The 11,996-nt window shown below is 39.8% G+C and overlaps 1 protein-coding gene across 1 annotated transcript in view; it reads left to right on the top strand.

Annotated features, from left to right (window-relative positions):
- Positions 1 to 464: 464 nt before the first annotated feature.
- LOC138301795 (uncharacterized) overlaps positions 465 to 11,996 on the top strand; it is a 198,656-nt gene continuing 187,124 nt past the window's right edge. Inside the window, exons 1-2 of the mRNA XM_069242297.1 lie at positions 465 to 617; positions 896 to 1,251. Coding sequence (XP_069098398.1) covers positions 465 to 617; positions 896 to 1,251 — 509 coding nt within the window. The remainder of the gene's footprint in view (positions 618 to 895; positions 1,252 to 11,996) is intronic.

Raw genomic sequence — 11,996 nt, 5'->3', positions numbered from 1 at the left:
GATTATGCCTTCTTCAGGGACACATCCACTTTCTTATCCACAGCATCCCGAATAACTGCCTCCTCAGCCAAGTAAGTGCGTCCAACCAAACTGGCGACAAAAGAGTCAATAGGCACCAAGTCAGGCAACACCTAGGCCATATCCTGCAAAGGATACAACTTGGCCATAAAACGAGGCAAAAGAATCTTGTCAGGGTCCCTCCACTCCCGTTTTACCACCTCCTGAACACAATGATGAATAGGCACATCCACAGGAACAGAACTCTGGAACTGGTGCAAAAGAGAGCCAGAAGTGTCAGGAACCTCTTCCTCTGGAAGTCCATGTTCACCTTAACATGCTTGACCAGAGGAGGCAACAACTCCCTGGAAATATATTTGCCCTTCAGCTCCTCCTGAGAAGGACCCTCCAACTCCGAACTGGAAGAGGGAGAAGCAGCCGCCCCAGCCGGGACCACAACAGGATGGATGGCCTGTAACTCCAACAAGGACTCCCCAGTCAGTTTGCACAGATGGGCACCATTGCGCTTCCTGCTCCTCCGAACATGCCCCCGGGAAGAGCAGGAAGAAAAGGAAGAAGAAGTAGAGGATGATGAAACCTCCACTTGCCTCCGCTTTGAAGTGTGTTTTCCCATAGCGAATTTACACACCTAGAACAGCCTAACAACAGGTGCCAGCAACGACCACAACGCAACCAGCAAGATGTGAATTTAAAAAAAACCCGCCCCTCAAAAACTAAGGGGAAACGGGAATCACCGGAGGCCTCGTCCCTAACCAGAGAAAAAATAACCCAGGAGAAAAAAACCCTCATCAAACTGCTTCAACATGAAAGCGAGGGCAGAAGAAAAAATTAACCAGGAAGGGAACATAAAAGAGCAGCCAAAGTTTGATATTCACAGTGCAAAGAAGGTGAAAAAAAGCAAAATACACTTACCCGCACACCACAGCCACAGCATCAGCTTCCCCATGACGTTGCCAGCACAAAACATAAACCCGGAAGCAAAGGACGCGAGCTTCCGCTGCTTGAGCCCGCCCCAGCCACCTTGAGCCGAACACAGAACCCGCCCAGAGGCCTGTTGGCGAAACTGCAAGACAACGCTCTGTTCCGAGACCAGGCACCTGAGCAGAAACGCACCGTCATCCAGCTTTCTCACCGTCAAGCCGAAGGAAGCCACCACGCTGCTCGAGCCCCGCAGGAGCAGCCCATCCTCATTACCCCGTCATGGACTGAAAAAAAGAACAGGAGGAATGCTGAGTAAGTACATGGTTATGTACTCCCCAGTGGGGAGGGGGGGGGGATAGAGCATTCCTCATGTTCTTTTTTCCTGTCATGGAGAGATTCCTCTCCATATAGTAATGAAGGGGACAAGGACGGTGGGACCTGGGGTAATCATCCCTTCATATACAGGTACAGCGCCTTGAGACCTCACGGGTGATAAGCAGCATTATACAAGTACCTGATTGATTGCTTAAGTATGTACCCTCTTGATGAGAGATCTGTGCTTATTCTTGTAGAATTGGACTTGGTCACTCGATTAAGTTGAGATTTGATTCTAACTTTTTGTACCCTTTTCAAATTCTGCTATAAGCAACATGCATATTTATGGTGCCTTACAAATATAAGTGTAATCAGGTCATGCAGGGTTTGTATATAAATGAGGATTCTCGGTATGAGCTAATGTAAATTGGAAATTAAAATAGGCAAAATCATGCCATAACTGAAGTTGCTTCTAGCTTCATCTAGTATAAACAATATTTAATTGTCTGTGTCTTAAATTAAGAATTAAGGAAAGGATGCTAACTTCAAAACACTCATTTACTGTGCTCTCAAAATAAACAGACAGAAAACTCATTACCCGTGGGTCACTCTTTCCCTCTTCGAGCTCTTACTCACTTTTCCCTTCTATTATGTGCCAATACTTATACCACGCCAAAGCAATGAGTGTCTCCAAGGAAAAAGGATGGACATATTTGAATGCTGTATGCACCGCACAAACTATTTGGCGAGCACACAAATATAACAAGAAACAAGCGGTGAGCACAGAAATCTCTTGTTTGTCATGTTTCCCAAGCGCCCAAATTAGAAACAGCCAGGCAAGATGCCACTGGGCGCCGGGTTTATTTTGGGAGCAGGGCTCAGAAGTCTGCAGCTTGAATGAGAGCATCATTTTGATTCCGAGCACTTATGTCAAGTGCAATTTCAATGGGCTACAAATAGAACGAATCGGTGATCAATTGGGACAAATAATTTCTCACGATGCAGATGCCAGGCAGGGGGTAGAGAGATTATTTCAGAGCAGGTTTAGGCAGAAAGTTTGCAATGTGAAAAGGAAATGAAAAAAGACACACAACACAAACCACCAGGGGAACAGAGTTAAGAATACAAATCCTTAATTAGCAAATAGAATAACTACCAAAAGTATGATAGAAAGATACGGGTAAACCATGTTGGCCTGACTTTTTGCTATATATAAGATCCACAGATTGTCACCTCTGACACCCTTCACTGTTTATGGGTTAGATGGGTGCACAAAAAAGAACTGGAGTTTTGGAGGGTTTACAGCTCCGAAATACTTTGACATGGACCTGCCTGTCCAAGATAACTTCCATGGAGTTCTACCAATGGGTAGAAATAAGCACATCACACTTCTTGCGCTGTGATTTAGTTCTGGAAGCACATTCTGCACTGAAAAGTCAGTGCGAACGGCACCATGCATCATGCCAGAGGACACAGCTACTCAAGTTAATATTACTGCAGTTCAAGTAAATTTTTTACTCGAGCAGCAGCCTTTTGACCACGAACTGTGGCGACTGCCCGCATTGGAAAAATCTTGCTAAATATCCTCCTAGTGACCAAAACTCCTGCTAGTGGAAACCAAATCTCACTCGCTAACTTACTGTTTTGGCACACGTGCAGGAAGAAATTTAACCATGTGCCAATTGGCAGAATTTGGCTGGAAATCGAGTACAAAAGTGATGCTGGCTCGCCAAAAGTCCACCAATTTGGCCAGTGAAACAGAATATTTTGCCCAGCCGTAAAGAAAAAAAACATAGGGCCTCATGTATGAAGAATACATTCTCTAGAAGGGGTCGTACTTTTTACCAAATGTATACTTATTTTGCAAAGAGGATTAAGTATTAAGAGGTGTGGTAATAAATTACAGAATTATAGAGGGTCTACCTCCTAAATATTAATCTGGTAGGTTACAAATTACGATGTAGAACAATTGACTTCAATCACAGGCATGGTGGTTTGGTCTGTGATTGCATTTTAATAAAGCAAACTTTTTAACACAGAAAGAATTTTTTTTTTTTGTATTAAAGTTTGACTGAGTTGGCAGTGGTCCACTAGACTCGTTTCAAATTTCCCTGAAACTTTTCTCATGGTTCACAAAGTGGAAGGACCCAAAGGAGTCCATTCCCCTTCACAAATCAGAAACCACCCCCTTTGATGTGTCAGTATCTGATCAATAGTTTGTGACCACAAATGCAGTAACGAACCATTGATACATTCCTCTCTGATTCAAAAATAGGAGGGGGGCCCTCCTTTTGTGCCCCCTCCAATTTGCCAATGGGACAGGATCGTAAAAGTATTTTCTGAACTGTAAAAGGGCTTTTGTACATGAAGAAAAGCACTTCTGTGATCACAAATCGTGCACTTTTAAGAATCACAGGGTTTACATTTGAAAAAAGGACTTTGTACCTGAGGCCCATAATTCGCTATATGACTTTGAATGCAGCCATTTATTCTTTTACTAGTCCCTTGGAACAACACATCTTGTATGCACTATGGCAGGCTTTCAATTCTGTGCACTGGAAGTGTTTTATATGCTGAATACTTGGAATCTAAGAGGGTTTACCTTACCTCCGCTCTTACTATTGGTTAGAGGACCCTCATTGAATTGGATTTATCTTGTGAAAGTGAGCCCTACTTGTGCTAGCCAAGTTTTCCAGTGGCATAATGTAAAATGACGCCTCCTGCAGAATGTGGAGAGGAGCCCCTGAGTCTTCCATACCTCAGAAATATTTATTGGCCTTGGGACACGATGGGGCCCTCTTGAGGGATATGGGGCCCCCTGAATGAAGGGTTGGGGCTCCCCTGTGCTGCAGGTATTTTGCACTGTGCCCCTGATGTTTCCATGGTTCTCGATTACTATCAATGATATAGCACATTTATTTAATCTAATTCAGAATGTTTTCCTATGATGGCTAACATATTGATTAACAAATGGTAATATTTATAACTTTGATCATTCTTCCTCGCTTCAGCCCTTTGTAACGCAAGGTGTGTCCACCACCCAGGCATCCCACACTTTAACCAGAAAACATCCAGACCCCTTTCGGTCTATCCTGCCTGTAGAGTACTCCAGATATTGAAAGGGAATCTTGTGCAAAGCCCACTAAAAAAGGATAAAATGCCACAGAAACTTGATAACTCACTTTATAGCCAATTTGGTTTGATTAAGCAATATGGTTGGTGTATGCATGCATTCCCATTAGTACATGTGTAGGCCCTCTGTGCCCCAGAGATACACAAATATAAACAAGAGAAAGGCCATCAGCCAATTCGATACTAGCAACATTTGCTAACTTAATATAGCACAAACACAAATTGAAAGGCATACATTTGTAGATTTCATAATAAACACGTTTACATTTTCTTTTTTTTCACTCTGTTTGAGTTTTATTCCCATCAGTTGTTTCAACAGACAAACTGGAATTATGAAAGTCAACACATGATTCACCACCTCAAAGGCTTTCAGGCCTGGGGCATCTTCCAGGCTAAAGTGTTAATTGTCTGTCCTAAACAAGGGTGTATTAGAAATCTGACTTCAAAAAGGTTGACATTTATTGTTTTTTCTAATACGAATGTCCAAGCTACGCTAATAATGTTGGATGATGTTGACAGAGAGGTTTGTGAAGGTCATGGATCCAGTAAGTGAGGGAACTTGGAGCCCTAGTGAAGTGGGACATCGATCTGCCAGGGCAGTGTGAGGTCAAGCTCACCTCAGAATCCAGGTGTGGTCCACCTGCATTTGCACCATCTGCTGTTGAGTACAGTTTGGCACTTTAAAGTCCCACCTCACATCACTTCACTCTCTTGATTACTAACAGAGCTAGATCATTCCTATCAAAAACACACCAGCATTCAACAGCTTCTAAACATAATTTTTTGTGTACCCCAGTCGTGGCCAGATGGCTTGCTCCTTAGCCTTGAAGAAGCCCCAGGAATGCAGGCCAGTGAGTGGGCAAAACAAGTGCTGGCTGTCTTATTTCCACTATGTCTGTTAAAACAACTTATGGGAGTCAAATTAAGAGAATAACGAAAGTAGATCAAACAGTAGAAAAAATTAAAAATGTTTCACATAAATGTTTATGAAGTCTACAAATGTTAGCCTTTCAATTACTGCTTGTCTGTTTACTATTAATTAATCAAAATTTGCTACAGTGAAAGTGGGTGTTTGCATTCCTTGCCATTATGTTTGTCCATAGCCCGCCCTGTCATCACCAAGCATACCGGGATCAAGACTGAAGACCATGGAAACATACGTACTGTGTGAGGAAGAGTAATCAGAGTAAATGAAGATTATATGCAAGTAAACATTGAATGACCTCTTCATCTTAGCCTCATCCCAGGCATTGCTATGTGGAGAACATACCAGAGCAGTACATTCTTAAACCAAGCCTCAATAAAGATGCCATTCTACCTTAATCCCAAGTCAAAAATATTATCGGTCTTTAATACCTTACACTAACATTGTGAAGTCTTAAATGTTACGGAATGTTATGTCCCAGGTAGGAATATTGTATTTTATTTACTTTTTAATATTGATGTAATCAATATTTTTATATATGTGTTTTTATATATTGGTGTTAATAATATTGTTCATAGTGTGTTTATTATTATTATTTAAATAACGTATTTTATTTTTTAATTGTTAATCTATATTATGAATGTTATTGTTTTGTATAGTTTGTAGTATTTTAAATTATTTTGGTAATTTTGAAAACCTCTACAATACAAAGTTTCAAATATATGTTTAAATATTTTTTTATTTTGAATTATTAGAATGTACAACAATTAAAATGTTTCTGAAACATAAAAAATAAACATGTAATTATTTTTTTAAAGGTCAAATCAAATTTTACATATACTTTATTAATCAGTCAGAAAACTTTATTCGGCATAATGCCATAAAAGTGCACGTGCATATATATGTATCACCATAAAAATACAATACTTATTACATAATTATAAAAGCAAATATCTTCAATCTGCTGATTTACAAGGATTATAAAATCACAACATATCCCTTAGCCCTTCTAAATCAAAATATAATAGTTAATACTTATAAAATCATATGCATCAATAAAACAGTATTTAAAATTGCATTAACAAGTGGTCACGTCAACTAATTCATATCGATTTCTAATAGCAATAGCTGATTTGATAAAGCTTAAAATGGAACTACACATTTGTTTAGATGAGAGGCTTTGAATACCAATCAGACCTTCCTTGTGAGAAAGAGTGTGTAAGTTGCGCAAAATTGGTAGTATAAAAGTTTTCCTAGGATCTGAGTAAAGTGAACAAAATAAAATAAAGTGGCAAGTGCTTTGTTTCGAGATGTTATCACAAGGGCATGGTGATAATGTTTTTACCCACACACATTTTGTTGGAAATGCCACTCTAAAATGGATCATATTGAATCTTAATAATACAAGTAAGGAATATAAGGTGGGAAATGGAAACCAAACAAAGTAGGGTTCTAACGAGTTTGAAAATGGAATTTGTACATATAGCTCAAATGATCTCAATTTCTCTGCTGATTGATATCTAAGGTTCATAACATACTCCATATAGCGGGATTTAACGATATCCTTTGCATTAGCAGGCATAAGCTCCGGGTTAGGATACATGAACTCCAAGTCCAAATTTCGGAAATAAGTTTGAATAAAATTTAACCATGGAATTTTGTTGTGGTTTGCTAACGAAGAACAGTCTTTTACACAGTCCTGTGTTAAAGTGGCCGCCGGGGTTGACCATACTTTTATCCATAGCAAAAGGGGGGCAATATCTATCAGATCATTAATGTAACCAATTCCCAGCTCCTCATGGCATATAATATTCGCTACATTCTTGGGTACCATTAGTAGTCGATGGATAAATTTATTCTCCGCCCGTTGTAGAGTAATTGAACTGGCATATCCCCAAAGCCCCCCCCCCCATAAATTGCCGCCGACACACATTTGGATTTATAGAGCGGAATGATCTGATGAACTGGTCTATGCCCTAGTCTACGAGCAAAACGGAAAATTGCTTCAACATTTCTTTCCATTTGTAAAAGCTTAAAATTCAGATTGGGTTTCCATGACAAAGAGGAACTTAGGTACAGGCCTAGGTAAGAAAAATCTTTCACCTTTGTTAGGGTGTTCCCCCCCATTTTAAAACATTTATTACGTGTATTTCTAGGACCACAGATCATAACATGTGACTTTTTAAAATTAACTTTCAGATCAAGCTCTTGTGTATACGTTAAAAGAAGGTCCAGAGGGTCTGTAGGCCATTAGCCGTACAGGCTATTAAAACAGCATCGTCAGCATACAGTAAAATTGGCAATTGTCTAAAACTCATCCTTGGACAATCCTTACCATTTTGGGCTACATAACTATACAAGCCATTTATATATAACAAAAATAAAAAAGGTGCCAGAGTACAGCCATGTCTTACACCCCGATTGGATGCAAGGGGATGGGACCTTTCGCCGTGTTGACCAAACTGAATTGAAATGGTAAGATCAGAGTATAAGCGTTTGATCAGATCCAACAAGTCTTGCTCAACCCCCATTGTATCCATTAGTGCCCACAGTTTCACTCTGTTCACCGTGTCAAATGCACTGGATAGATCTATAAAGGCTAAGTGGATAGATTCCCTTTTAGCAATAACATATTTGCTAAGAATCAGATGTAAGTTTAGGGCCTGATCCACTGTACCTAATCCAGGCCTAAACCCATATTGAATTGGCGATAAGATGTTTGTACTTGCCACCCACTCCTCAAGCCGATTCAAAATTACACTCCCCAAGATCTTTGCTGTAGAGTCAATGAGAGAAATGGGTCTATAACAAAAGGGGTCAAGCCTATTACCTTTTTTAAGTTATTGCCATAAGCCATGATGAAGGAATAGCGCTTTGAATGGCACTATTCAGAACATTTGTGATTATCGGGACCCACAAATCAGGTAGAGATTTGAATAAGTCCACTGGTACCCCATCAGGGCCGGGGGATTTCCCTAGTTTCATTTTGTTTATTGCTATAGCAACCCCATGTATCTCAAGTAAAATTCCACTCTTATTTGGAATGGGAGTAGCCAAACCCGGAGAACCACTTAGCTCCGTGCCATGATTAGGGTCATTTGTGGACTGAAATACAGATGAGAAATGTTCTACCCAAACCCCCTCTGGTATCATCCTCCCTATTTTCTTGTCCTGAAAAGTATGGATGGTTAACCACCTTCCAAAATTGAGAGGGGTCCCTCAAATCCGTGGCTGCCATGAGATCTTCCCATGCTCTAGTACGTATTTCGTTCTTCCTATCCTCAAGGACTGCCTTATATTGGCCCCTAGCCTGTATGACTAAGTCACGGTTAAATGGAATAGTTTTAATAGCTGTTTTCAAATCCCTGTGAGCAGCCGTACAGGCCGAATTAAACCAGCGTTGAGGTTTTACGCCTTTAGAGTGTTCAGCATACGTCAGTGCCTCGGAAATAGCACAACTTAAAGACTCATAGGCAGATACAACATGGACACAGACAGGTTGCAAAGACAGACAAATATTAATGTGGGCCTTATTTTGTGTTATGAACTCCTCATGAAAGGTATTTGAGTTTACTCTCTCCCACTTCATACGGAGCCAAAATTATTTTAAAAACCACTTTCCCCTTACATTCTGTCCTAGGTAAAATTGCCCTGGTTTTAAGGGCTAGTTTTATACTCAAGAAATTATGGTCGCTGGCACAGTGGGATATGATCTTGAAATCCACGATTTCCCGATGGAGTGAAGGGCAGATAAGAATGAAGTCAATAATACTACCATTCGCGCTCTCAGTATACGTGGGTAATTCCCTTATCTGGGTATTTGTCGTATCCCTTGAGAAAATAAGGTTGAATTTATAAATAAGGGAATTCAGAGTGTTACCTGAATTAGAGTGAATAAAATGTGTAAGTGACTCTCTACAATCTATAAGGGAGCCACATATATGGGGTAGTTCATAGTTACACAACTGAACATTGAAATCTCCAACCCAAATCATATCAAATTCTCTGTCCTGGAGTTCTCCTGCAGAATCTATAAAATCGGTTAGTTCTTCGAGGCTTCCTGACAGGGCATTACACGGAATGTTGTTATAAAAATTCAGAAGTAAAATATCCTTACACCCAGCCATTGATAATAAGACCACCATAAAAAGGCAGAAGACCAAATCAGAGAGACCTCAATTTTTGGGAGTAATAAAGACACAAGTACCAAAAGCCCACCACTTGCTCTACTCGCAATGGATGGAAGAGCAGGCTGAAACACAGAATAATATCCATCCAAATAAAAAGGAGCCATAGACCAAGTTTCTTGGAAACAAATAATATCATAAGTGGATACAAACTCCAACCATTCTTGGTTTCCCACTTTAGATCAGAGCCCTGCGATGTTCCAACTGATTAGGGATAGAGACTCAATACTTTCCTGGGGCGTATTCCCTGGCTCCTTATTTATAACAATGTCTGTTACATGCTGTAATAAAATAACTGATTCATCAGAACCTATTGATGATGCCGGAGATATATGCCGTCCCACCATCTCATTTCCATACAGAATTTCAATTGGAGACGCCTTCCCCTCCACTTGTCAATCATTAACGTCAAGAGGTGACAGATTTTGATTACCTTCGAAATCAGGGGTGGAATTCCATAATGGTACCTTTAGCGGAACTACATTTGGTCCGTAAGGAACCTTCATGGAGGGAACTGATAGAACAGTTGGCTCATAGAAAAAACTTAGAGGGTGAATTTTGATCCCACCATCCCCCTTCGCACACAATGGCAGGGTCACCAGCAGATAGTTAACCAAATGAGGGTTGGCAAAATTTATCACTATACAATCTCCTTCATATGCTTTATTGGACAAACCTACCCACTTCACCCTTCTTGCCATAATAATTCTATTATTTAAATCATCTTGGCATCTAAGTTTTCTCCTCATCCAATGTGCACATTTCCTTATTAGAGCCCGAGTGTCTTCTTTCTGAGTACATTCAAGAGGGGGCACATTAGCTAAAACTAAAACATATGGCATACTGTCCGGCGGAAGCTGTAAAACCTCTATTGGAATGACGGATGATCTGGGTCTAGCGGCTGTATCAGGTTTAAAAAAAGTAGTCATACTGCCAGTCAGAATAGGCAAGAGATCTTTAGGTAAATCACCATATAAGCCACAAGTGGATTTACGGTGAGCCAAAGCTTGATCATAATCCATTAAGCAGTTAGCTGGATAAAAGAAGCCACGGGATTTATATCAGTTTTTGTAGTAGGCTGTTGAGATAGAAATTTAAAAACAGTTTCTTGTAGCTGCTTGAATTTGGAGTTAATTAATAATGTTAATTTCTCCTCTAAAGCCACAAAAAGCGGTTTAAGGATTTGGTCCAAATTGGGCAGAGAGTTGCCGTTTACGTTCCTACTGTCTAAGCCCAATTCTCCTGATGGTAAACTTGTCATGGGGAAATGATCAACGGGGGTATCCGATAATGGAGAAATAGGTTCCTTAGCCTTCGGCACTTGTTTTAGCAGCTTGGTGCTTTTACGATGACCTCCGGATTTCCTTTTTTTGGAAGGAGGAGAGATAGCAACTGTTCTATAGTGGCTCCACTGCATACATCAGGGGACTGTAGGGAGTACAGAGCATTCATTTTATCTTTAGATTGGGGCAGACCAGAATTAGAAGGGGCAGTTAAAGAATCGGTAGACAGCATATGAATCGTAGGCTCTAAAGGGATTCTTTGAGTTAAATTGTTGGCCACCCCAATCCTTTCTTCTGCTTGCCCAATTTCAGTTTCAATGGCCCCAATAATTGTGGATAAATAACTAGTTATTGATGATTGAATGGGCACAACATTTACTCCTTCAGCCCCGGATGTAGTGTTCTTCCTTTTGCCCATTGTATTCAGATAGTAATGGGGCAAAACCCCCCCAAAATTAGTCAAAACAAATAAGGCACAAAGGTGCTATATAACGGTTTGAAATACGTAGATAAATAAACTACTCAATTAGCAGGTCAAAATGTATGACTTACTTCTCCTCTCTTCCTTGGATACTGGTCACTGTACCTCCTGATCTGCAGGCCTCAGAGGGGGGGCCTGGCCTCAACCGGTCACAGGACGGGCACAATGAAAGGGGCTTCTGGGTCCGCCCCCTCTGCTGCTCCAGTCTCCCAACTCCTGTTTTGCGCGACTTTATTAATCATTTTCTAATTTCCTAATGTAAATTATTAAAACATTTCAAATATTTGAATTATTTTGTACATTATACATGCCAATTAAATGTTTTAGTTTATAGTTATGTTACATTTTATTTGTTAATATTTTTTAATTATGATTTATTACTTTGTTTTAATTAGAATTGTCTTTAAAGTGGTACTGTTGTGGATTGCTTAAAAATATGTATTTGTATTTATTTATTTTAAATAAATGTTTTAATTTAATTTTTCTTTTTCTTGTTTACATAAAAAGACTGTGTTTTTTGTGTACTTTTGAAATGTAATTGTTGAATATATACAAATACATATTTGTAAGCAATCCACAACAGTACCACTTTAAAGACAATTATTTTCAAAATGTAGTGATATTAGGAGTAAGAATTGTAACACCATTGCAAGGCCAAGATTTTAACTAATATGGGTAAGTTTTGAGTGGGAATAGGTAACCTACATCCCCAAATCAAAAACCTTCCCCAATGA

The sequence above is a fragment of the Pleurodeles waltl genome, chromosome 6, assembly GCF_031143425.1.
Source record: "Pleurodeles waltl isolate 20211129_DDA chromosome 6, aPleWal1.hap1.20221129, whole genome shotgun sequence".
NCBI lineage: Eukaryota > Metazoa > Chordata > Amphibia > Caudata > Salamandridae > Pleurodeles > Pleurodeles waltl.
This window is presented reverse-complemented; position numbering and strand designations above follow the sequence as displayed.